This window comes from Camelus bactrianus, chromosome X (genome assembly GCF_048773025.1).
Source record: "Camelus bactrianus isolate YW-2024 breed Bactrian camel chromosome X, ASM4877302v1, whole genome shotgun sequence".
Taxonomy (NCBI): domain Eukaryota; kingdom Metazoa; phylum Chordata; class Mammalia; order Artiodactyla; family Camelidae; genus Camelus; species Camelus bactrianus.
The window spans coordinates 37,270,714-37,296,990 of record NC_133575.1 but is presented as its reverse complement, the minus strand read 5'-3'; the positions used below and the strand labels follow the sequence as shown (position 1 = coordinate 37,296,990).

The window sequence follows — 26,277 nt, the reverse complement described above, 5'->3', positions numbered from 1 at the left end:
GTGGGACCATAGCATCTTCTAGGCCAGAGAGGACAACACGGGCAAAGTTGCAGTGGCCTGTGGTGGAAAACTAATTTCCACTGTGGCCACAGCATGATAGGAGTGAAGGCGAGCATCCTTCTCTGCTGTAGCCCTGACGTCTGCCCGCCTCTCTGCAGTGCCCCGGGGCACCCAGCACGTCTCTCTGCAGAGTTCCAAATTACGAAGTATGGGCTTCCTGATTGGCTACCCGCCCTGGCAGGCACTTTCTGATTGGCCGGCGGGCTTGTTTTCCATCTCCCCGCCTCCTAAAGCTCCCTCCTCTGGCAGATTCCACGTCAATCGAGACTTGAACCCCGACAGAGGCGTGGCTGGGGGGTTGGCGCCCTACCGAGCGAACACCTGCAGCCACCCACATCCAACAGCCCAGCTCCAACTCCGCAATTAGCGGCGACAAATAGCTACGCGAGGCGGGGTAGGGGGGCGACAGAGGAAGTGCCTATGAGGTGCTCTGATCTGGGACAAGGGCAAAGAAAAGCTAGAGTCAGCATCTGCCCAGAGGAGCCCCCAAGACAAACCCAGAGACATTCCTTCAGCGGTTGTGCATTCATTCAACACTTATTAGCATCTACTGTATACTAGAGCTAAGTCTGGGCATCGGGTGGAGGAGGGCTTGTAGAAGGAGAGGACATCTAAGCGAGGGGATAAACTAGAATAGGTGATCCTTTTACTGAACATTTATTCAATGACGCCTACTCTAGACTAACAGTAGCGCTGGACATCATGGGGGATGGGGAAGAAGTCAGAGCGGTACGTGTCTCCACAGGGAAGGGAACAAACTGAGGCTGTGTGTCTGGTGGTGTTTTAATACTTTCCATAGCATGAATTCATTTAATCCACAACGAACATATGAGGTCAATATTATAATCCTCATTTTACCAAGGAGGAAACAAGCTCAGAAAGGTAGTGAGATGGACATTTCTGAAACACCATGTCAGGAGCAGAGTTTAGGACTTTGTGCTGTGAGTGCAGGGACACCTCTCTGTGGGAGGATTCAGATGGGAGATCTGTAACACCCAGAGTTTGTCAGGGTGCTCACTTCTCTGGGTTGATTTTCCCTCGTGTAAAATGGGTCAATTGATGGGTTGGGGTGAAGACAAAGTCGATGACTATTTGGTTATCTTGGGAGGAATGAGCCAAAGCTAGGGGTTCTGGTTACTACTATAAGGTATAAGAGAGGTATGTGTTTACAAGAAAGTGGACATTTGGCTGTATGTGTGCATTACGAGGTACATATCTCTGTGTATGTGTGATATGCAGACCTATCAGTCTGTGCAAGAATTAAGGATGTATTGACTGTTTGTGGAGTGCATGTAAAATAGCAACCGTGTGCACCATAACAATGTGTGAGTTATACGGGGTTATGTGTGCACACGCATATGCACATTAAGGTGGTATGGATATGTACGTGTGAGTTATAAACATGGGTACAATATTGATTATGAACATATGTCAGGGGCGTGTGTTTCAGAGTCGTTACTCACCAATGCACAACAAAGAAGAGCATTCTTGGTGCCCCTTCTGTATGCTCATTCCTGCCGGAGAAGGTGAAGACAGTGCAGAGGAACCTGACCTCTGCTTCCCGGGAGTTGAGACATTCCTGGAGGAGGGGGAAGGATCTTCATTCTTCTGTAAAATCATCTACAAAAAAAATTAATTTCTGGAAATTGAGCCACCTGGAGAAAGAGAATGACCCTGGGGGCCATGAGTCCTAGAAACCTGGGAATGGGGCCCCTGGGGAGAGGCAGTCTGGAGACAGATTCCTAAAGAGCCCGACTTCTCACTCCCAGAGGAACCAAAATGGTCTGTAGACCTGCAGCTGCTTCTGTCCCCCAGAGAGGGCACCATGGGTCCAGCACAGCTTGTTTGCTTCAGTTACTGAGCAAAAAAACTGGGGAGCACATACTTAAAAATGTTGGAAAATACCCAATTTGTGGGGAGTTCCCCATCTGGGGAGCACTGGGATGTGAAATGCCAGAGAGGGGGAAGGAATGACAAAGCAAAGGCCTGCAGATAGAACTGAAGCTTGCTGGAATGGAGGAGGGAGCAGAGATGGTGGACTGTGGGAGTCTAAGGGAAGAGGGGACTTCCCGGAGACCTTGGCCAAAGATGATCCTTGAGAGAGGGACTGGACATTCCTGGCAGAAGTCACAGCACTCCCTCACCCCCACCCCCTTGGTGTTGGGTCAGGTGATCATTTTTACAGACGAGGAAGCCAAGTTTCAGAGGTGTTGAATCACTTTCCCAAAAGTATAGTGGAAGCCCAGTTTGAACCCAGGTATTCTGACTTCAGATCTCACACCATCATGACCTTGTTTTAACAAGCCAAGTATTTAATGAATGAAGGATGTACAAATGAGTAAGTGAATGATTCAGTTGAAAATCCTGCAGGCAGAAGAGTCTCCAAATCTGCCTACTTCTTGCCATATCTTCTTCCACCTCATTTAGTCCACCATCATCACTCACTATGGTCCACAAAGCCCTGCTCCATCTAGTCCCTGATGACCTTCCTGACCCCATCTCCTGCCACAATCCCCCTCACTCATTTTGTTCCAGCCACACTGACACCTCTTTCTGGCACGTTCTTTAAAGAAAAAATATGGATCATAAAGTGAACATGACCCTTTGGGAATGAATTGGAGTTCTTGGATTCCCTCATTTGTAAAATGGAAATCATATTACCCAACGCATAGTATTGTTGTAGGGGTTGGGTACAATCAATCAACAAATGGTTATTTTTAAATGGATTGATGTTTTCACTGTTGTCAGGATTTAATAGAAGCTTCCACAGCCCACCTCTGTCCAGACCATAAGGATCATTAGCTCATGTGGCAAGCATCATTTGACACCTACTGTTTGCATACCCTAGGATGTATCCTGCCTCTGTCTGTGGAAAGTTGTTTGGTGCAGGGGAAGATAGCTATGAGCACTCACCGTACCAGGTGGTTATCATGGTTTTTGACTGTGTCCAGATGATGGGGGAGTATAGACCTAGTGTGTATGTATAGGGGTGGGATGGGGAGATGAACACGCATCAGAGCTAGAGCTTCAGAGAATGTGTCTGTGTGGAGATCTAGGTTTGTCCATGATTGTAGGTGTGTTTTGCCTGGATGTGCATGCTCATGTCAGTTTTCCTGGGTCTCCGTGTGTGGGTGTGGTGCCTGTGTGCGTGTGTAGGTGTATGCATGTACGTGCATACATGCCTGCCCATGAGTGTTACCCTGGGCTTGTGTGTGTCTGTATACATACCTAGATAGGTGTGTTCTCTGTACATGCCTCCATATATTTCCTTACTTTAGTGTGTGTCTATATGTATCTACGCGTCTGTGTTATTCCTGTGTGCCTCCAGGCCCCCGCCACCCAGGGTAAGGGTGTGTATCCCTCCCAAGTGTCCACCTCCGCCTGTCTGATGCTGTCTACGCCACCCCCGCACCCGCCTCTCTGCCTGGTTGAGAGTGTATGAACGTGGGAAACCGATCCCCTCGCAGAGTACTGCGTGTGACCCCCCACCCCTTGCCGTGAAGAAGTTATTTCTCTACTTTTGAGTCTCTGATTGTGCCTCCATTCCCACCCCCCAAATGCGTCCTGTGTTGAATATCAACACCGGAAACGGAATATCTGCAGAGGGTCCTAAGTGTGGGTGCAAGTGCGTGTGAAGACCAGGATGAGGCGGGGTGGGGGGCTTGCCTGACGCACCCACCCCGCCCCCACTCCCCAAATTGCGCATCCACAATCGGAGGCGGGGGGAGGGGAAACAGGATGCGGCGTGGCGCGTGCGCACTGACGCCTTCAGCACCGCGGACAGCGCCTTCGCCCCCGCCTGCCGGCGCGCGCCACCGCCGCCCCAGCGCTGAGGGCGCGCTGACGTCACTCGCCGCTCCTCCGCAAACTCCCCTTCCCGGTCGCCTTTGGTCGCGTCCGCGCCGCCGCCGGCCCAGCCGGACTGCACCACGCTGGGTGCGAGATAGGGGGGCACGGGAGCGACCATCCGCGCTGCGGCGGCGGCGACTCAGCGCTACCTCAGTCTGCGGCGGGCAGCAGAAGAGTCGCGTCGTGCCTGAGAGCGCAGCTGTGCTCCTGGGCCCCGCGCGGTCCGCCCCCGCGGCTCCTGACCAGACTGCTCCTAGGACCCCCTGCCCCGCGCCGCAGCCATGAACTACCTGCGGCGCCGCCTGTCGGACAGCAATTTCATGGCCAATCTGCCAAATGGGTACATGACAGACCTGCAGCGCCCGCAGCCGCCCCCGCCGCCGCCTGCTGCCCCCAGTCCCGGAGCCACGCCCGGCCCCGCGACCGCCACTGCTGAGAGGGCCTCTTCGGCCGCCCCCGTGGCCTCTCCGGCTGCCCCAAGCCCGGGGTCCTCGGGGGGTGGTGGCTTCTTCTCTTCGCTGTCCAACGCGGTCAAGCAGACCACTGCGGCCGCGGCCGCCACCTTCAGCGAGCAGGTGGGCGGCGGCTCTGGGGGCGCAGGCCGTGGGGGCGCCGCCGCCAGGGTTCTGCTGGTAATCGACGAGCCCCACACCGACTGGTAAGCCACTGCCACGGACGTCTCCCCGCGGTCCTGGGTCCCCAGATCCTTCCATGATGAGCAATTATCAAGCGCCGCTTGTGTGCCCTGTGCCTGGCCCCCTCGTCCAAACCCCTTTCCCTAAAATTATGCGGAGCGCTTCCTGTGTCCCCCGCCTTCGCTTCCCCCTGATCCCCACCCCCACCTCAGGACTTCTCGATCAATACTGGGAGCAGTTATCGGGCGCCTGCTGTGTGCCTCCTTCCCCAAAGCTTTAACTGCAATATATCCTGTGAGCATTCAAGAGCGTGTGCCCTGCGCTCCCCCAACCTGCGCCCCAAAGGCCTTGTCCTCTAACGGACTTTGTGAGCATTTATCAAGTACCTGTGGTGTGCCTCAGTGGGGAGCCCTTCCTTCCCCAAGGCCTTTGGCTTCCTTGAATTTTGTGAACATTCTTTGAGAGCTTGCTGTGTCTTGTCCCCCTGAATCCTTGCCCTTAGGATCTTGTGAGCATATATCCAGAATGTGCGATGTGCTGCACCCCAGCCCTCATCTCAAAAACCTTTTAAACTATTCAGTGAACATTGATTGAATGCCTGCTGTGTATCCCATACCAGCTTCTCCCCAAAAGCGTTGCCTTTAATGGATCCTATGTGCCTTTATTGCCCCAACTCCATCCTCCTCGCCAAGGTCCTATTTCTCCAAAGGATGTAGGAAGCATTTATTAAGTGCCTGATGTATGCCCCGTGCCCAAGCCCCTTTCTTAAACATATCATTTTCCTCGAATGAGGTCCATGAGCATTTTAGAACCTTCTGTGCGTGTGACTCATCTTTAGATTCGCTGCTCCAAATCCTTTTCCTACACTAGATCTAGAAAGAATTTATTGAGTACCTCCCTTATCCTCTATTCTCGAGCTACTTCTTCAAAGACCTTTCCTTTGGTAGACCCGCCTAGCATTTAGCAACTGCCTGATCTGAAGGTGTGAGCCTTCTCTAAAGGCTCTTTCCTCCAATGTATTCAGCAAGCACTTATTGAGTACTAGCTGTTTACCCCACCCCAGACCCTTTACCCAATGCCTTTTCCTATAGTGGCTTCAGTCTCTATTGAGCATCTTCTGCATGACCCTTAGACCCTTAGACCCTCTCCATAAAGGCCTTTGCCTCCAATTAATACAGTGATCAGATATCTGCACTTGCTGTATGCACCATTTCAATCCCTCTTTCCAAAGACCTTTTTAAAAATCACTCCTGGAGCATTTGTGGAGCACCTGCCGTGTGCCTGATTCTGTGCCTTCTCCACAAAAGCCTTTCCTCCCAAGGACAGAGAATCAAACTTACATAAATCCTGTATCCCCATTCCCCTTCCCCCAAAGACTTTTCCTCCAGTGGATCCACCTCCTCCTTCCCCAAAGACCTTTTCTTTTAATGGATCCAGTGAGCATTTATTCATTGTCTGCCAGATGCTCGATTCTAATCACCTTTCCCCAGAGGCCTTTCCCACCAATGGCTCCTGTAAGCCTTTATGGAATGCCTTCTGTGTGCTCTATATTCGTACCTCCTCCCAAGGGTGCTTCTCTTCCAGTGGGTCCAGTAAGCCTGTAAGCAGTTTAAGAGCCTATTGTGTGTAGGGAGTAGATTCCCCTTTACCCCTAGGAGAACCTGTGCCGATCATAAGGCCTCTCTCCAGGGTTCTTTCCTTCAGTAGGTCTAGAACCCAATTTAGAAGGGTTACCCCTTTCCTACTCCCTTCAGTATCCCTAGGATTCCCTGTCCGAATCTTAAGTCTGTACCCCAGAGGGCCTTTCTTCTATTTAAGCTAGTAAACACTTATTGAGCACCTACTATGTAAGAGCCATTCTCAACTGACCCCCTCTCCAAGCTTGGAAGTACCTGCCCTTGTCTCAAGAGCGCTCTCTCCAGGGGTCTCCTTCAGCCTAAATTTACTGAGTACCAGCTCTTTACTGGTTAATTACCCCGCCCCTCAGGAGCCCTTACCCAGCAGCCTTTCTCTCTATGCAGAACCATTTATTTGTTCTACAGATAGGTATTGCATACTTTCCATGTGTAAGAGTGTAGGAGGCATTTATTAAGCACTACTATATACTCAGAAGAACCCTCCTTCAGTTCCTTTCCCTTTTAATCCTAACCACTAGCTGGATTCTCCATACCTTCTCCTCCATTCAACCCCAACAGTCTTTTGATGAGCACTTATTGTACACTACTATGAACCCCATATTCAATGCCTCTTCTCCCCCTCCTATAGCCCTAATTCTCCCTTCTACAGTCACCATCCTGCCTTTCACACTACACAATCCTACAAGCTTATAACGGGCGTCTGCTGTATTCTGACTCAGTCACACACACACACACACACACACACCCCCATTGAGTAGCCATCTTCCCAACTGCCCTTTTCCCACAATTAATCCAAAAAGCATTTATCACTCTCTTACTGTGTTCTGTTCAAATGACCACATTCCCATCCCCGCAGCAGGCTCCTCCACTCTCTTCTCCCTCAATCCATAAAGCATTTATTGGACACATGTTATAATTGCTTCGCCAACACCCACTCACACAGATGCCATCTTCCTGGCTAAATTTGCTCTATTGAAGTCAACAAAGCTTAATGAGATCCCTGCTGTATCTTGGTAACTACCGTTCTTTAGACTTCCCTTCTCCACTCCGACCTTCCAGGCAGGTTCTTTGCTGCCTTTTCCTTCGTTCCATCAAGCATTTATTAATTATCTACTGAATACTGAGAAGACCCTTCCCCTTTCCATAATCACAACTCCAGTGTTTTCCAGTTTTTCTTCTGATTTGTATAGCAAGCATTTTTTGAGCACCTGCTGAATTCTGTGAACGATTCTTCCCTTCCACCCTGGGCACCCCCAAAGCCCTCCTTTATCCCAGCAGCTGCTCCAGTCTTTTCTTCCAGTCAATCGAGCAAATATTTATTTAGTGTCTACTAGGGGTGGGGTGGGATGGACAAAGGGAGAGAGCCTGGGTACATCACGTTCAGTGTGGGAAACAGAGACCTCGGCATCACCAACTTGCAGACATTCAGAACCACGCAAGCTTTGGGGATTTCAGCTTGGACGAAAGGAGGAGTTGTGCAATTTCTGCAATGGATCGTAGACCTAAGTACAGTCTGACACCTCTCCCATCAAACCTCACCACTCCCGTTCCTTCCTGGGTCTTGAGTCCTCTGTGGTGTAAAACTGCAAACTCAGAGTTGAGATCTATCATCCCTTTTTACAGATGATTTAGTCCAGTGTTTTTCAAGCCATGGGTTACCTATCGGCTTGTCACCAGCATTTCATTTTCCTCATGAAATGAAAATAGAAATATGATCAATAATAATGACAGTAAATGAAAATAGAAAATAACAGAACATATTGCACATAGTGGAATTTTTTTAGCGAAATGGTTACTCCAATAAGAAATGTAATCAATAATGTGTACCATATATTATATATAACATATACTATCTAATACATTTGTTATGTAATGGGTTTGTAGTATATAATACATATATATGTGTATATTTTTCTTCATGAAATGTAATAGAATAGGAAATATCAGGCTCCACTGCACATACAAAGATAATTATTTACTGAAACTTTCATTCCAATATATGTAATATTTATATACATTCTAGATACATCACATAATATGTGGTATATGTTATATAAGACATCATATATTATAGTTTTTGTATAGCATATTTATGTGTCTTATATAATGCATATTACATATATAGGGTGGGTTGTTATGTAAATACGCATTTAGAGGGTTATATAAACTGTGTGTTTTATTGTGGCTTCTTTCCTTAGGCTTCCCTGGAAGCAGACCCTAAGACTTTTGAGATTTGCATGCAGATTTATCGGCTAGGGCTCTTGGGAGCAGTACCTGTTGCAAGGGAGTAGTAAGGGAAGCAGGTTTGGTGGAGGGCAAGGTTGAGCTGTGATGCAGCCACCACGACAGCCTCAGCCAGTCATCCGGGGAGCTCTAGAGCTGGGATGACCCTCCAGACTTATCCTAATTGAGTTGGAGTGGCCAGGCTTCTGTACCCCTGTATCAGTCAGTCATCGGCCACAGGCTGCCTGCTGGGAAGAGGTATAATCTTGGGGCAGGTCAGTGCCTGCTTCAGAGGGCAATTCCCAGTGAGGGACAGTCCTGTGAGCTTTCAGCAGCAGGTGTTCCCAGAAGCTAGGGGACGGATGTGACAAGAAGGAAGGGCGTGAGGATCTGGGTGGAGCACACAGTCTGCTTAGATTCACTTGCTTTTTGCATTCGAATTGGTCTTGTTTTCTGGGGGAAACTTGAAAGGGCACATTGAGTGGGACAGACTACAGCTTCCACTGCCACAGTTGATTAATGCATCATAAATAAACGCTATGCATCATCTCCTTCCTCTGCTTTGCGGTCTAGGTTCCCCTCACCCTCAGCTGGCACCTTTCTTGGTCTCAGTGGCTTCCCTGGTGAGTGACCTACTCCCTCATCCTTGAGGGAACCCTGAGCTCTTGGTCCCCATGCTCTCCTCAGGCCGTGGTTGTTCTACTTGTCCATTTGCCATCAAAGTTGAGCAAGGAGTACCAAAAGATGCCCAAGAAGGTCACTTGGATGCCAGACATATTCCTCCCTGCCCCCATTGTCTAACAGCAGCCCTGTCTCCTCCTGATGATCAAGGTCACATGCCCTGCCAAGACATGACCCCTCTTCATGTCCGTTGGCACGCAAAACCTGAAGTGTCCAGGTAGCAGTCCAAGCTTAGAATGCAATGGGATTCTTGCTGTGTCCCCGGGTAGCAGTGTTTCCCCCTTGGAGAACCAGGACCTCTAACCTTGCAGAGCCCTGCGGGAACAAGAAGCACACATTCCAAAGTGGATCACTGGGATTGATGGTAAGCTGGGCCATTCCTCCTTTCACCTCTGAGTTCCCAGACCCATGTATTCCACCTATTAGGAACACAGCACAAACGACGGCTGTTGATTTAGGGTGGACACTGTGTTTTGGAGGACGGTGCCCCATTCTTGCACGGGTATCACCTCCACACTGGGGGCTTAGCTGTGACTATACCAAGTTGTTCCATCACTTTGTCTGGCCGGCAGCTTCCGGGTGATGTGGTATATAATGTCATCAGTTGATTCCATGGTCATGGGCTTCCTTCTGCACCTCTTTTTTGTTTGTTTGTTTCTTTCTTTGGTGGGAGGTGATTAGATTTATTTATTTATTATTATTTTTTAATGGCGGAACTGGGGCTTGAATCCAGGACCTTGTGCACGCTAAGCAGGCACTCTACCACTGAGCTATATCCCTCCACACTTTTGCACCTCTTTTGCTGTAGATTGTGTCCTTCAGTCTGATGCGATGTTAGGTGGGATCCCATACCAGTGGATCAGATATTGTGTAAGCCCTTGGACAGTGATGCCAGCTAAGGTGCTGCAGTCAGGAAAGGCAAACACATATATAGAATATCCCAGTCAAAATGAATCATTACTCTTTCCAGAGTGGAAGGGGCCTAGCGTAGTCAGCTTGCCCCAAAGGGTCTGCCTGGTCTTCTTGAGGGTTGGTGCTGGGTCAGGAATTCAACATTAGCCTCTGTTGCTGGCAGGTCGGACATTCAGCAATGATGCTGTAGGCTCTATCTCTGTTATTCTTGCCACTTCATATGTGTGCCCATCTGCCAGCGCTGGGGTGGCTGATTCTGGAGGCTGGCTGACATCATCTGGCTGAGTCATCCTGTCTACCTGGTTGCTTAATGCCACTAACATGGTGGATGCTCTCTGGTGGGTGTTAACAGACAGTACAAAGATCTTCACTCTATTTCATCTGCATTCCCATGTGTCCACCCACATTTCTGTGTCCCAGACCTGCTTTCCCTGATCTTCCAGTAGTTTTCCTTCAAGGCCTCTGACTAATCAGCCCAGCCATTTACCGCTGCCCATCAGTGAATGTTTCTCATCTCGGGCCACTTCTCTTTCCCCACAAAACAAATGACCGGGTGCACAGCCCAGAGCTCTGCTCATGGGGAGCTCTGCCACTGCCTTTCAAGGCCACTCCAAGTGAGACTATGGCTTAGCCATTATCTGTTTTTGGCTCCCACCTGCATACCAAGCCAACCCATTTTTGGACCAAGCTTAGGCTTTTTCTTCCTTCATCCTCTGGTTATAAGGAGTCCCCTTAGTGAGCTGAGGGAGGCACAAGCACAACAGTGTGGATGACATGGGCATCTGGGCTACTTGCCCAGGCAGCTTGCTTGGTCCTGCCTGGGTTCGATCCTGGCTGCTGGGTCAGGCAGGACCCAACGCATAACGGGCACTAGGATCCATGGTCCCTTGGTGCCCTCTGGTCAAGCATTCTCTCTCTCCCTCCTTCCCTCTCTCTCTCTCTCTCTCTCTCTCTAGGCCCCATACCACACCAGGATTTGTTTCTCAAAAGCCGTGTAATTCTCTGCTGCAGATGGCATGGCCTTGCTCCAGAACCCCAGGGGCCTCCCACTCAGTTTTTCCATAAACTCCACACTGCATTTTTTTCTCCACTACTGCCACCTCTAGTGTCGCAGGCTCTGCCAGATCATATGCCCTGAATGGCAGGACTGCTTGCACTACAGTCTGGACCTGCTCAGGGCTGGCAGCCTTATGTGTCACCTGAAATATGGATCAGATCAGTAGTTCCAAGTGTGGAATATGCTCCCTCCAGAACCTGAAGAGGCCTTCTAGCTGTTGTGCTTTTATTCCTCATGGTGGGAGGTGCAAGATGCAAAGCTTTGCCCTATTATTTGGAGGGGCTGTCCTGGCATGCCTCGAACCACTGTGAATCCCTAAAAAGTGTATGAGTATGGCAGGACCCTGAGTTTTCATAGGCTTTATTTCCCACCCACTGGAGGGCATGTGTCTTATCAAGGCAAAGTGCTAACCATCTCTTGCTTATCTTGCCCAATCAATATGATGTAATTGATGTAGTAGTCCAATGTGATGTTCTCTGGATGTCCAGATGGTCCATGTCCCCTTGGGCTATCTGATGACATAGGGTGAGAAAGATAACATAGCCCTATTGCAAGACCATCAACGTATATTGTCAGTCGCATGTGAGTGTGAAATGTTTCTGATCCTCTTGTTTGATTGGAAGAGAACAGAATGCATTCACTAAATCAGTGGCCATCTGCCATACTTGAGATCTTTTCGTCTGCTCTGGCAATGACAGCATGTCCAGTACAGCAGCTTTAATCACTTGAAGCTTGGTTGAGCTTGAAGTAGTCTACAAACATTCTCCAGGATCCATCCAGCTTCTTCAGGGCCCAAACTGGTTAATTCAGTGGAGATATGGTGAGCCTAACAGTCCTGCATCTTTAGATCATTCTGAAAGGCACTAATCTCCACCATCACCCCCAGGATAGACACCACATTGTCTTTGATTTACAGTTTTGATCTGGGGAAGGGGTATAGTTTCAGAGTATCCATTTGGGTTGCCCCACTTCAATAGCCCTTATCCCACAGGCCAAAGAAATTAGTTAGAGGTTCTGAAAACCACAGATCTGTCCATTCCAATTATGTATTTGTGAGCTGAGGAAGTGGCCACTAGATGGACCTATGGATCCAGCAGCCCCACCGTGAGCAGGACCTAAGCCAGGACTTCATTTGTTATCTTACCTCAACCGTGCTTCGCAACATGACTCCTGGCCCTCTCACCGGCATACTCCTCGTGGATTTTGTAAGTTGGGTATATCCTCTGGGCTCTCCCATAGAATATGGTCAGCTGATGGGTTTTCCAGACTTAAGTAGCATGTCTACTCTCACACGTTTGCTTCTCTGAGTCCTTGGATCCTTTCCTTTTCTCCACGGTCTGCCATGGAAGTCTGGCATTTCTGCTTCACTTGGTGCGAGCATTGTTTTCCCCAAGCTTCCACAAGCCATCCAACCATGTATCAGCAACATTCCCTAGAGTCCTGGCCATGGTTTTAAGTTCTGTGTTCTGGGAGTGGGCTCCAACTTCATGCTTTGCTCCCTAAACCCGTGGTCCTTGGGATCCAGTCCCACACATGCTTTCCCAGCCCCTGCTGATATGTATTAGCCAGATTCTTCAGCTTCTGTGGTGTGTATCATCCCTTCCATTCCTTTGCAAGCTTAAAACATCTCCAGTCAGGTTGTGATAAGATTTGACCCTGGTTATTGATCTGGTTGCCTAGAGGGGGAGGAGGGTTGATTCTGAAAGGGGTACAAATTGTCTTCTAAGACACGTGCATCATTCGAGGCCTCTGCATTATCCTCAAGCAGAGGGAAGGTCTATATTCTAACAAGGAAGAGGGAGCTACTTCTGCGGATCCAGTGGGTTCAGGTGAATCTTTAAGTTCAAGGTGTTCTATGTATCTTCCCAGGTATCCCCAGCCCAAGTCTCAGGGCCCTACTCCCGTCCTATTAGGACCCTGAGCATGGCATAGGAAATGTGCCAGGCCTGAGAATTCAACCTTCTCTGAAGTTCTGCTATACTTCCAATGAAGTCCTAAGCCCGGTCTTCTCCTCTGTCCGCTCTCTGGTTGCAGGAGACTGGGGTTTCCTTAAATGCAGCCAAGGAGGACCTCTGCCTTTTACATTTTGCTTTGTATTGGTGATTACTCACCCTGAGCATGTCATATCTTTCTGTAGCTAATCAATGGTGTTTAGCGAATAGTCCCCCAGGTCTGGTCACCATTTCCCCTGTACCTCTCAAGCACCAGGGATATTGCACGAGCTGGTACATGCCCTTCCACCAGGATCTCTTTCCAGCCCACCATCAGGAGAAGTTTCTGCTGCTTCAGAACCCTCTGGGCCTGCACCATACTACTCCCACTCAGGAGAATCAACCCCACACTGCATCTTTTCCCACTGCAGACACCTCCAGTATCATCGGATTTGACAGGTCCTGTGGGGTTCAAGTGGCATCCTGCGTGCACCACAGTCCAGACAGGCTGCAGGGTGCTTAGTCTTGCTACCGCATGTCGGGGACTATCTGGGCTCCACCTTCACAAATGATGGCTCCTTATTGCCTGCTGACTGCTGAGCGGGCCAGCTCCCAGGAAGGCAGTAGAGTCTTCTTGTAGTTTGACTTCTCTGGCCCACTGTTTTAGGTTGGGTTCTCTGAAAACCGATTTTTGAGGCAGAGATTTGCCTGCACAGTCTTACTGGGGAGTGCCTTGGGGATCAGCACCTGTAAGGCAGGCAGGGTGGGGCAGAGGGAGAAGTTGATCCACAACATGGTGTGACCTTGGCCAAGGCAGTTCCCTGTGACGGAAGACAATTTCCAATGGGACACAGCTGTGATTGGTCAATGGCTGATATTTAGGGTGCATTGGCCGTGAAGAGGAGATCTGAGCAGAGCACCCCAGTATCCACTACATTTATGGTCAAATAAGCTTTAAAAAATAGTGATATAGTCTACACTCATCATCATTTTCTAAATGAAAAATGTACAAGTCTTAGAGATTCTCTTCCAGCACCTATGAGGGGACAGTGTCAGTCATGGAGTGGGAGGTGAGAGGGAAGGGAGAGAGGAGAAAATAGCTGTGCTCAGGGTCTTTGGGGTATGGCAGTGAAATCACTAGGGCCTGTTTGTGCTGTGTGTATATCAGAGACCCTGATTGTGTGCATGGAGGTGACTCAGGAGTGGCTCCTCCCCTCAGCCCCCTTTTATGAGAAACCCGATTAGGGATTAGCTTCTGTCTGTGGAGAAGTCCATCAGCTAGGAATCTTGGGCCTGGGAGAGGAGCCCAGCTGGGGACAGGCCCAAGGACAGTGACATAACAGTTCATGATGCTCCTGCCACTGTTCCTACCCTCTTCCCTCCTATGGCTTCCCCTCATCCTCAACTGCATTGCTCCCCACCCCCATCATCGCTGGCTCTGGCTTCTTCAGAACCCCCGCCAGCCTGCACCCCTCCATCTGCTCCTCTTTTTCTGATGCAGCTGCCCACTCATGGCTGCTGGGTCCCTCTCAGCACACAGCCACACATGGTGAATGTGGTCCTCCTTGGGAAAGGGCTGGAGAGCAGAGAGATGCTTCAGGCCACACAAGCAGACATAGGCACTGAGACATACCTGGGCGCACTTCATATCTACGTGTCCCCTAAGGTGCTTTGCCACTTACAAACCTCCATGCAATTTCAGAGTATGTTCCAGTTTACGAAGCACTCTTCATTTTGCGCAGCTTTTCGAAAACATTTACAATAGCATTGTGACGAGCAGACCATACTTTGGGAAATGCCCTTTCTCTGTGTTTTAAGGACTTGTTTTATAGTTTGCAATGTCCTGTGGACCTTTACACACCTCCACAAGGATTACAACAGACTTCATTGTTCACAAAGAACTGTTGGGTTTTTCAACGGATTTAAATAACTATAAATCACTTTGTAGTTTCTCTAGTGGCACCAAAGGGGCAAAGGGGTCACAGGACTGGCCTGGGTTTTGTCTTCCTGAGATGTGAGCATTGATGGATGTGCTCTGCTTTTCCTCTCCAGGGCAAAATATTTCAAAGGGAAAAAGATCCATGGAGAGATTGACATTAAAGTAGAACAGGTAAGTTGGGGCAGGTGGACCTGGGGGTCAGCTGCCCAGACTGCGAGCTGAGTGGCCGTTTTTGTGTTATGTGAGTGAATCCCTGATTTTTTTTTTCCTTCCCAGGCTGAATTCTCTGATCTCAACCTCGTGGCTCACGCCAATGGTGGATTCTCTGTGGACATGGAAGTTCTTCGGAATGGGGTGAAGGTTGTGCGGTGAGTATAATGTTACCTTGGTATTATGGGTGAGGCAAAAGGGCTCCCTTAGAGTTGAGGGAGAGTCCTCCCCTCCCCTTCCATCCTTCTGTGAGCAAGAACTTAAACACATTACAATAGCCAAGATATGGAAACAACCTAAGTATCTATCAATGGATGAATGGATAAAGAAGAAGCCACACACACACACACACACACACACACTGGAATATTATTCAGCCACAAGAAAGAAGGAAATCCTGCCATTTGTGACAACATGGATGGATCTTGAGGACATTATGCTAAGTGAGATAAAACAGACAGAGAAAGAGAAATACTATATGATCTCACTTATATATTGAATCTAAAAGAGCCAAACTAATAGAAACAGAATAGAAAGGTGATTGTCAGTGGCTAGAGGGTGGAAGAATAGGGGAGATGTTTAGGATCACAGACTTGCAACTGGTAGATAAATAAGTCGTAGAGATCTAGTCCACAGTATGGTGCATATAGACAACAATATTATATCATAGTCAGCAAACCTGCTAAAAGACTGGATCTTAATTATTCCTACCATGAAAAAGAAATGATAATTATGTGACGTGATAGAGGTGCTAACTAACGCTACAGTGGCAGTCATATTATAATATATAAATGTATCAAATCAACATGTTATATACACCTTAAACAATGTTCTATGTCAATTATATTCCAATTTTTTAAAAAGGAACTTAGGCACAGGCTGCAAGGAGATAGCTTCTCTTCTGAAGAAGAGCCAAGGATCCCAGCAGAGCACAAGCCAAACTTTTCAGTTATTAATTTGACCAACATTTCTTGAGCATCTACTGCATGCCAGGTGCTGCTCTCAGCATTTTACGTTCAACAGTTATTTACTGAGCACCTATTGTGTGCCAGGAGTGTGCTGCATGCTGAGGACCCAGCAGTGAACAAAACAGACCCCCAAAAAGACCCCCCTAAAAAACCCCTCTGCTCTCATGAAGCTGACGTTCTCCTGTCGGATACACACAATAAACAAATAAAGGAGAAAATGTAAAAGTGCTCAGGAAAAAAATAGCAGCAAAGGGATGTAGGGATTGTTGGATGGTGAAGGGGCTGTGGTTTGGTTGGGGTAGACCAGTAGTGTGAGGGGCATTTGAAGAAAGACCTGAAGGAGTTGGAGGGGTGATGCATGCAGAAATCGAGGGAGGAAATGTTTCCAGCTGAGGCTGGAATTTATTCTGGGCAGCGTCCTCTGAGGACAGTAGTAGTCCGAGAGAGTGTGACCAGGAATGCTGTCAGAGCTGAATGGGTCAGCTGCAAGCTGACCTTGGTGAGGAGAGAAGCAAGTGGGAGAGGCTTAAGGGGGGTCACCAGATGAGGAAAGGGTAGAAAGGGTGCATGTGGTAGAGGGAAGAGCTTGTGCATGTGGTTGAGATGAGGAACCACTGTGCCATCTCTAGGAGCTGTGGAGATTTAGAAACTTGATCTTTATTCTAAAGGTGGTGGGGAGCTTCTGGGGGAACCCTCAACACTCCCACCCTTGCCATCCCAGGTCTCTGAAGCCAGATTTCGTGCTGATCCGCCAGCATGCCTTCAGCATGGCACGGAATGGAGACTACCGCAGTTTGGTCATTGGGCTGCAGTACGCAGGAATCCCCAGCGTTAACTCTTTGCATTCTGTCTACAATTTCTGTGACAAGCCTTGGGTGGTAAGTGACAGGAAGAATGCTAGCGGCAGAGGGAATAGCTCATGCATGCACGTGGGAGCTCGAAATCACTGTGATTTTTTGGGGAAGTGAGGAAGTTTGGAAGCTTGGAGTCCTGGCCTGGAGACTCCCTCCAGGTGAAGGACTTGCTGACCCATCTCTCCTGGCTCTCACAGTTTGCCCAGATGGTTCGACTGCACAAGAAACTGGGGACAGAGGAATTTCCTCTAATTGACCAGACCTTCTACCCCAATCACAAAGAGATGGTGAGTCTGGGGAAAGTAGAGTGGGCAGGAGGGAAAAGCATCTTGCCTACTGCAATAGTATTACCATTGGGTGTGTTACCAGTGATACTCTATCAGAGTGCAGCCAGCATGTGCATGTCAAGGGTGATGTTGCTTTGTAGTAGGGTTTATTAATACTATGAATTTACTTACGCAGTTAGAAGCATGATTTAAATCATATCATGTGGCTTTTGTCTTTTATTCTATGAATATAGTGTATTACATTAATTGATTTTCATGCAAATTGAGCCACAACTTACATTCCTGGGCCAGATCCCACTCGGTCTGACATGTAATCCTTTTTATATGCTGTGGGTTTCAGTTTGCTAATATTTTGTTGAGAATTGTGGTATCAATAATCATAAGGGATATTGGTCTGTAATTTTCTTATGATGTCTTTGTCTGGTTTTGGTATCATGGTAACAGTAGCCTCATAGAATGAGATGGGCAGTGTTCTCTCCTCTTCTATTTTTGGGAAAGAGTTAATAAAAGACTCATGTTAATTTTATTTTCAATGTTTGTAGAATTCACCTGTGAAGGCATCTGGTCCTGGATATTTCTTTGTAGAAAGTTTTTTTTTTCATTACTAATTCAATCTCTTCATGTATTACAGGTCTATTTAGATTTTCCGTTTCTTCCTGAGTCAATTTTGGGAGGCTTTTGAGGAATTTGTCCATCTCAACTAGGTTTTCTAATTTGTTGGCATAGAATTATTCATAATATTCTCTTATAATCCTTTTTATTTCTGTAAGGTTAGTAATTATGTCTCTTCTTTCATTCCTGATTTTAGTAATTAGTTTTGTCTTTTTAAAAATCTTAGTCTAAAGGTTTGTCAATTTTGTTGATCTTTTCAAAGAACCAACTTTTGGTTTCATTGATTTTCTCTACTGTTTTTCTATTCTCAACTTCATTTATTTCCATTCGAATCCTTATTACCTCTTTCCTTATGCTTGCTCTCGTGTTTGTTTGTTTTTGGGTTTTGTCTAATTTCTTAAGATGATTAGGTTATTGATTTGGTATCTTCTTTGTAAATATAGAGATTTACAACTATGAATTTCCCTATCAGAAGTTTTGGTATGTTGTGTCTTCATTTTCATTCATCTCAAAGTATCTTCTAATTTCCCTGGTGATTTCATGCTTGACCCATTGGTTATTTAGAAGTATATTGTTTACTTTCCACATATTTGTGAATTTCCCAAATTTCCTTCTGTTATTGGTTTCTAATTTCATTTAATTCTGGTCAGAGAACATACTTTGTATGTTTCTGTCCTTTTACGTTTATTGAGATTTGTTTTGTGGCTTAACATATAGTCTGTCTTAGAGAATATTCTGTGTACACTTGAGAAGAATGTGTTTTAGGATGGAGTGTTCTATAGATATCTGTTAGATCTAGTTGGTTTATAGTGTTGTTCAAATCTTCTCTTTCCTTGTTTATCCTCTGTCTAGTTGCTTTATCCATTATTTAAAATGAAGTATTAAAATCTCCAACTGTTATTGTTGAATTGTCTATTTATTCCCTTCTGCCTGTTTTTTGTTTCATGTATTTGGGGCTCTATTGTTAAGGTGCATATTTGTTTATTGTTGTTACATCTTTTTGATGGATTAACCCTTTTATCAGTGTAAAATGTCCTTTTTTATCTTTTGTAACAATTTTTGTTTTAAAGTCTTTTATCTGATGCTGGTATAGCCATTCCAGCTCTCTTCTGGTTAATGTTTGCATGTTAAATCTTTTTCCATTCATTTACTTTCAACTTATTTGTGTCTTTGAATCTACAGTGTGTCTCCTGTGTGCAATATATAATTTGGTGATGGTTTTCATCTGTTCTGCCTATCTGCCTTTTAATTGGTGTATTTAATTCATTTACATTTTATGTAATTACTGATAAAGTAGAATTTATTTTTGTAATTTTGCTATTTGTTTTCTCTATTTCTTACACCTTTTTTGTTCCTGTGTTCCTCCATTAATGCATACTTTTGTGTTAAATAGATATTTTCTAGTGTACAATTTAATTCTCTTGATGTTTCTTTTTCAATGTTTTTTTTTTAAAACTATTTTCTTAGTAGTTTCCCTGGGGATTACAATTAACATTTTAATTTATACCACTCTCATTTGAATTAATGCCAATTTAATTTCAATAGTACTAAAAAAAGTTGCCTCTTTATAGCTTTATTCCCTCACCCCTCCTTTGTGCTATTATTGTCACACAAATTACATCTTTACACATCATATGCCCATGAATATAGACATAATTATTGCTTGATGCAATTGTCTTTTAAATCAGATAGTAGGAAAAAAGTGTTACAGACAAAAATGCACTCATACTGTCTTTTATATTTATCTATGTAGCTACCTTTACAGGTGTTCTTTATTTCTTCATGTAGATTCGAGTTCCTATTTAGTATCATTTCATTTCAGCCTGAAGGACTCTCCTAGTATTTCTTGTAGGAGAAGTATGCTAGTGACAAATTATCTTAGTTTTTGTTTATCTGTGAATGTCTTAACTTCTCCATTTTTGAAATATAGTTTTGAAGGATATAGAATTCTTAGTTAACAGTCTTTTTCTTTCAGCTTTGAATATGTTGTCCCACTGCCTTCTAGCCTCCAAGGTTTCTGATGAGAAATCAGCTGTTCATCTTACTGAGGATCCTTTGTGTGTGATGAGTCACTTCCCTCTTACTACTTTCAAGATTCTCTCTTTGTCTTTGACTTTTATAAGTTTGTTTATGATGCATCTAGATTTAGATCTGTATGAGTTTATCCTACTTGAAGTTCAGTGAGCTTCTTGGATGTATAGATTAATCTTTTTCATCAAATTTGGGAGGTTTTAAGCCATTATTCTTTCAAATATTCTTTATTGCACCTTTCTCTTTCCTCTCTCCTTTTGGGACTCCCAATATGTGTGTGTTGATATGCTGGACAGTATTTCACAGGCCTCCAAGGCTCTACTCATTTTGTTTATTTTTTTTCTTTCTGTTCCTCATATTGGATAATCTCAGTTGATGTATCTTCAGATTCACTGATTCTTTCCTCTGCCAGTTCAGATGTACTATTGAGCCCCTCTAGTGATTTTTTTATTTCAGTTATTGTGTTTTCCAATTCCAGAATTTCTATTATTTTATAATTTCTCTTTATTGATCATTTCTATTTGTTAGAACACCATTATCATGCTCTCATTTAGTTGCTTAAACATGGTTTCCTTTAGTTCTTTGAAAATATTCTAACTAGCTGATTTATAGTCTGTCTATTAATTCCAGTATCTGGACTTCCTCAGAGGCAGTGTCTATTATTTTTCTGTGTTTGGGTCATACTCTGTTGTTTCTTTGCATGTCTTATAAGTTTTTGTTGAAAACTGAACATCATAAATGATACAATGTGGCAACTATGGAAATAAAATTCCCCCTCCTTCCCAGGGTTTGCTTTTGTTGTTCATTTTTTAAGGGACTTTCCTGAACTAATTGTGTAAAGTCTGTATTCTTTGTCACATATGGTCATTGAAGTCTCTGCTCTATTAGCTTCTTGGTCAGCTGATGATTAGGTATTTCTTTAAACACCTGGATCTAGTAAGTCTCTCAGCCTTTGCTGATGGTCTCTGAGGGTGTGTTAGGGCATGCCTTCAATGTTCAGGCAGACTGTTTACAACTTTGCCTTAGCCTTCACTTCCTACTTGTGCAGAGCTTTGAGGTCAGCCAGAGATCCTAGGCATGCACCCAGCCTTCTGCATATTTATGGCTTCTAGATTATTGGGAATATGACAAAATGCTTCAAAGCTTCCTATGGATATCTTATTACCCAGATTTTTCTGTTAAGTTTTTTTGTAAGCTTATTGTTTGTCTTACCTGTAATCACTGCCTCAAGCAGCTGCTGTGTTAAACAATTGCTACTGATTATTTTTGAAAAGTACCCCCAAGAGAAACTGTTCACACCAGGTGAACTCTGAGTCAGGCCAAATAGACAAGTCCTGTGAATGGAGTTTTCTAGGGAAGTGCCAAGAAGGTCAAATAAAGATAATTCTCTAGGAATAGGGGCTTTGGAGGAACTCTAACATTAATCTGCTTCCTCCATTGGCTGCTAGGCTGCTAGTTTTCATCAAGATTGCAAGGCTGCTGATTTTCAAGTCTGTTGTGGAGATGGATAGAAGAGGGTGGGAACAGGAAAAGTTCGAATGCCACAAAACGTACTGGTCTTACTGAAATTCAGCCTTTTTCTTATATAAATGCTTCCTGAAGTATTGTAAACCTTTGATCAATTTCCAGAGTTCTGACAAAGTTGATTGTGACTATTTTTGCCAAAATTCTCACTGCTTTAGTGGAGGATAGGATTTTTATAGGCCCCTACTCTGGCATTTCCTCTGATGTCACCTCAAGACATATCTTGTTCTTTTCCAATCTCAGTCCCGGGATAATGGTATTTCAAAGCCAGGATCTGGGAGGTAGATGTACCAATTGCTACTGGACTGTCCTTGCTTCTAGGTCTTCTCATTGTGCAGAGCTAGGAAATTTCATTATATATATATGAAATATATTCATATGAAAGTTTATACATCCATATATATGAAATTATATGTAATGTGTTCATATTGATACTTTCAATTCTAATTCAATACAACATAGGGTTCCTCCTAGGATTCCCCCATTCTATATTTATTTTTTTCTTCTTTAACATTGAGAACCCTAGCCTCTAGCATCAATCCTACAATACACATAAAGTATTTTTAGAATTTCAATACCCTTATCACTGTGAAAAACAAACCTAGTAAGGTATAGCTTGAGATTTGTTTGCCCTCTTTATGTCTTTAAATGATGATATACAGTCAAAGTACTATATTCAAAAGTTACTTAGTTTAGTTCATTTTGTCATTCAACATGGTTATGTTATTCATTTTATTTCATATATAATTTGTTTCCCTTTATATTAAATTTTATTTTTTTCTATCTATACAACTTAATTTTATATATTTAAATGTAATATGTTAGCATGCTTCCAAAAGTAAAAATATAAAAAGGCATACACAGATAAATTTATGAACCTACAAAAAACACACAATTTTCTAGGGAAACATAGTTTACCAAAATTGACCTCATTTGAGCTTAACAGACCAATTTCCATAAAAGAAAATAATTAAGGAAATACCCCATAAAAACTCATCAGGCCCAGATGGTTTCACAGGGGAATTCTACCAAGCTGTTAGAGACCAGTTAATCCCAATGCCACGTAAATTCTTCCAAAGAACAGAAAATGAAGAGAAACGTCTATATTATTTTTCTAAAGCAACTAGAACATTTATTACACAAAAAAGAATAGCATAGGCCATTTTAAATCATGAGTATCAATGCAAAAACTAAATGGAATATTAGCAAACAAATCCAAAACTACATTAAGAAAATAACACAGCATAACCAAGTAAGTTTCCTTCTGGAAATGCAAGGATGGTTTGTTATAGATAATGTATTAATATAATACAACTTATTAATAGATCTGAGGAGAAAGTCATATGATCATTTCAATAGATATTTTTAAAGCCTTTAACAAAATTCAGCACCTATTCTGATAAAATCATTCAAAAGTAGAAATCAACTGATGCCTTCTTAACATGATCAAATTTGTATACCTCAGTCCTAAAGTTATTGTCAACTTAATGGAATAACATTGAAAGCATTTCCACTAAGGTCAGGAACAAGGCACGGTGTCCACTCCTTTTCAACACTGTGTGTAGAGCTATTAGACCAAAGCAATTAGACTAGGCAAAACAATTATAGATGTAAGAATGGGTAAAGAGGTTGTAAAAATATCTCTATCTAATTTAAAAATGATATGATATTATACTTGGAAATCCCCCAGAGAACCAATAACAAAGCTAATTCAAACAATAAAATAATTTAATAACATAGCAGAATATAAAATCAACATACAGAAATCAGTAGTTTTCATAAATACAAATAACCAGGTAGAAGAGAAAACCCTTTTTAAGGTAACTACAAAAAAGATGAAATACTTCAGGATGAATTTAACAAAGGGTGGGCAAACTTATATGAGGAAAAGTTTAAAACACTCTTGAAAGACTCAAAGTTAGACTTACACAAAAGGAAAGACTTTCCTTATTTGTGGATAGGATGAATTAACATCATAAAGATGTCAATTTCCCTTCTCAGGTCTTTACTTTCAATTTATAAATGTAGTGTGGTCTCCCAAAATATACCTATAAGCTGTTATCTAGAGCTGGACAAGTTGATAGTAAAGTTCATGTGGAAAAGCAAACATTCAAGATAAAGTCAGGCAAACCCTGAAAAGAAGAGCTATGAGGGGACTAGCCCTACCAGCCTACAAGGAATTTAATGTCTTTGCCAGCAAACACCTTAAGAAGCTTTTCTAATTTAAACAATATGATGCTGACACATGAATAGATAGCCTAACAGACTAAAGGAAGAAAAAGTCCAAATATAGATCCATGTACATAAGGAAATTTAGTATATGATAAAAGTGGCAAGTGTTTTTGACATTTAAATTCTTCATCAGTCTGAAATTGATCTTCTTTTTTTTTTTTAGTACTCTTACAAACGTCTTTATTACATGTGTTCCTTAACACTTCTCAACACGTGTTACAGAATGGCTGTCGTCTTATCCATTTACTTACATAACACTGTTTTCAACATAGCAATCAAGTAGCACTCTTTCAAATGTCCTTGAAATTAGTATGTTCCTTGAAATTGATTTTCATGTATGATGTGAGATAGGTATGGATCTAGTTTCATCTTTTCCCTTATAGAGAGCCCTTTTTTCCCATCAATCTGTCATATAATAAAACTCCATGGATGTGTAGAGCAGGTTCAGGACTCTCTGTTCCAGTCCATCGGTCACTTTCTCTATGCCTTTTCCAATGCAGTACTATCTTAATAACTATATTTTCTCATTAGTTCCTGATATCTAGTAGAGCAGACGCACCTCCTGGCTGTTCTGTAGCTGTGCAGAGGCTATTTTCGTCAGGGACAGAAAGACCAGGACTTCAGAGGACAGGAAGAAGACAGAGATAGTGGTGGATAATGGTGGCAGGTAGTGACAGAAGCATTAGACTTCCCACAGGCCAGCTTACCTCCCCTATTTCCTCTTTTGTCCCTAGCCTCACAGTGCAGCATAGGGGTGGGCAGAAGCTAGCCCTGGATTTGCGGGGGCAGTCTTGCCCCACCCCATACCTTGAAGCTGGGATGGCAGAAACGTATCAGGACTCTGGCCCCACTACCCCATCTACTTCTATCCAGGTCGCTGACCACCAAGAATCCTCAGAGATGCTCAGTTTAGTGTGTCTAAAGAGTCACCAGTCAGGGGCACGTGGGAAGACTTTGTGAAGCACAGTTTGACCTCCCGTCACCCTAGCTTACGTAGCCTGGTAATCTACTGACATCACTGTGATTGTACATACCAAAAGGGTGGGGTGCTGTGGGAAGAGGGACTTCCCTTCCCTTGATACCTGCACTCCAGGTGGTTGGTGGCTCAGCAAATATTTGCAGAGGGTTGACAATGTGACAAACAGGTGGAGTCCAGCCCCAAGGCCTCTCTGATCCAGTCCCTTCTTTGGGCGCAGGATTCATGGTCCCTGTGCTAGGAGGAAAGAGAGGGTGCTTCAGGGTGAGAATCAGCAGGATAGGGATGCAGGAATCATGTGAAAGAAAGAGCGAGCAGGAGTGAGGGAGCAATTGAAGGAAGGAGCAAGGGAGATATGTCAATAGGGTGCATTTTTTCTTTTCTTTCTCCCTTTCTTTTTTTAAAAGTATTATTTTTATTGAAGTAGAATTGATTTACACTATTATATTAGTTTAAGTCGTATAACATAGTGATTCACAATTTTTATAGATTATATTCCATTTATAGTTACTGTGAAATATTGGCTATATTCCCTGTGCTGTACAATATATCCTTGTAGCTTTTGGAGAGGTTTCTTTTGAGGGGCCGATTTCACTGAGGTATAACAAGTTCAGAAGAGGGGATGTATCATAAGTGTATAGCTCACTGAATTTTCACAAAGTAGACACACGCCTGTCACCTGCCCCTAGATCAAGAAACAGAACACGAATGAGATGGGTCCCCACAGTTAGAAGTTGGTGGTCTTTGGGAGACTTGAGGGGGCTGTGAGGAGGAGGCTGATGGGCTGAGATCGATTTGTGAAGCTGAAGGAGGTGGAGCGTCCCCAGCTCACTGAGGCTGAGTAGAAGTCTGGGTTCAAGGCCAGAGGCTATTGGATGTGAAGATTGAATAGCGGATATCAGGTCACCAGGGAAAACAACCAAGTTCATGGCTTTATGTTTTCCTTCCTTTTTCTTTCTTTCTTTTCTTTTCTTTTCTTTCCTCTTTCTTTTTGGTTAATGGAGGTAGTGGGGATTGAACCTAGGACCTCATGCACGCTAAGCACATGCCCTACCACTGAGCTAGACGCCCCACCCTTTGTGTGCTTCTTGCCAGTGCTCAGGCAAACAGGAGTTCCTCCGGGGACAATGAGCAAGGTTGGAATTCAGGTATGCAGCTTTGCGGGGGTGGCAGGGAATCACCTGGAGGTGGCTGGGCAGAGCACTGCTCCACCCACTTCTCCTCATCACTTCTGCTCCCGGAAGAGAAGTGCCTCAAGGACTAAGGATGGGTGGAGGGGGTGGGCAGGGAACAGTGAAAGGGAATAGCCAAAGGTGAGGAAACAAGGGGGACTGAAGAGCAGGGAAGAAAGAAGAGAGTGAGGAGAAGGAGCAGGAGCAGGGAGAGGGCTAAGAGCCCATGGAGAAGGAGCAGGGGCAGGGAATCAAGAGAGAAAGTAGCGACCAGCAAATAGGAGCAGGGAGCAGAAAGAACAGGGAAGATCTGGAGCCATGGCATCCTTACCTATAGATATTCAGGACGCCTTCTTGAGATGTTCTTCCCTGAGCCCTTCCAAGGCTACTCCACTCACTGCAGGTTCCCCATCCCTCAAAGAGCCCAGAGGGGACAGATGCCATGCCCTGATGGTCAGTGAAGTGAGACTGAATGTTCCTTGGCTGG

At 44.7% G+C, this 26,277-nt stretch overlaps 1 protein-coding gene across 2 annotated transcripts in view; it reads left to right on the top strand.

Annotated features, from left to right (window-relative positions):
* Positions 1–4,031: 4,031 nt before the first annotated feature.
* Positions 4,032–26,277, top strand: part of SYN1 (synapsin I) — a 41,508-nt gene continuing 19,262 nt past the window's right edge. The window contains exons 1-5 of one of the 2 annotated variants that reach the window (XM_074359574.1): positions 4,032–4,567; positions 15,038–15,095; positions 15,201–15,292; positions 16,824–16,980; positions 17,154–17,243. In XM_074359574.1, coding sequence (XP_074215675.1) covers positions 4,191–4,567; positions 15,038–15,095; positions 15,201–15,292; positions 16,824–16,980; positions 17,154–17,243 — 774 coding nt within the window. In that variant the 5' untranslated portion in view covers positions 4,032–4,190. The remainder of the gene's footprint in view (positions 4,568–15,037; positions 15,096–15,200; positions 15,293–16,823; positions 16,981–17,153; positions 17,244–26,277) is intronic. The other variant, XM_074359575.1, reaches the window with a different exon arrangement.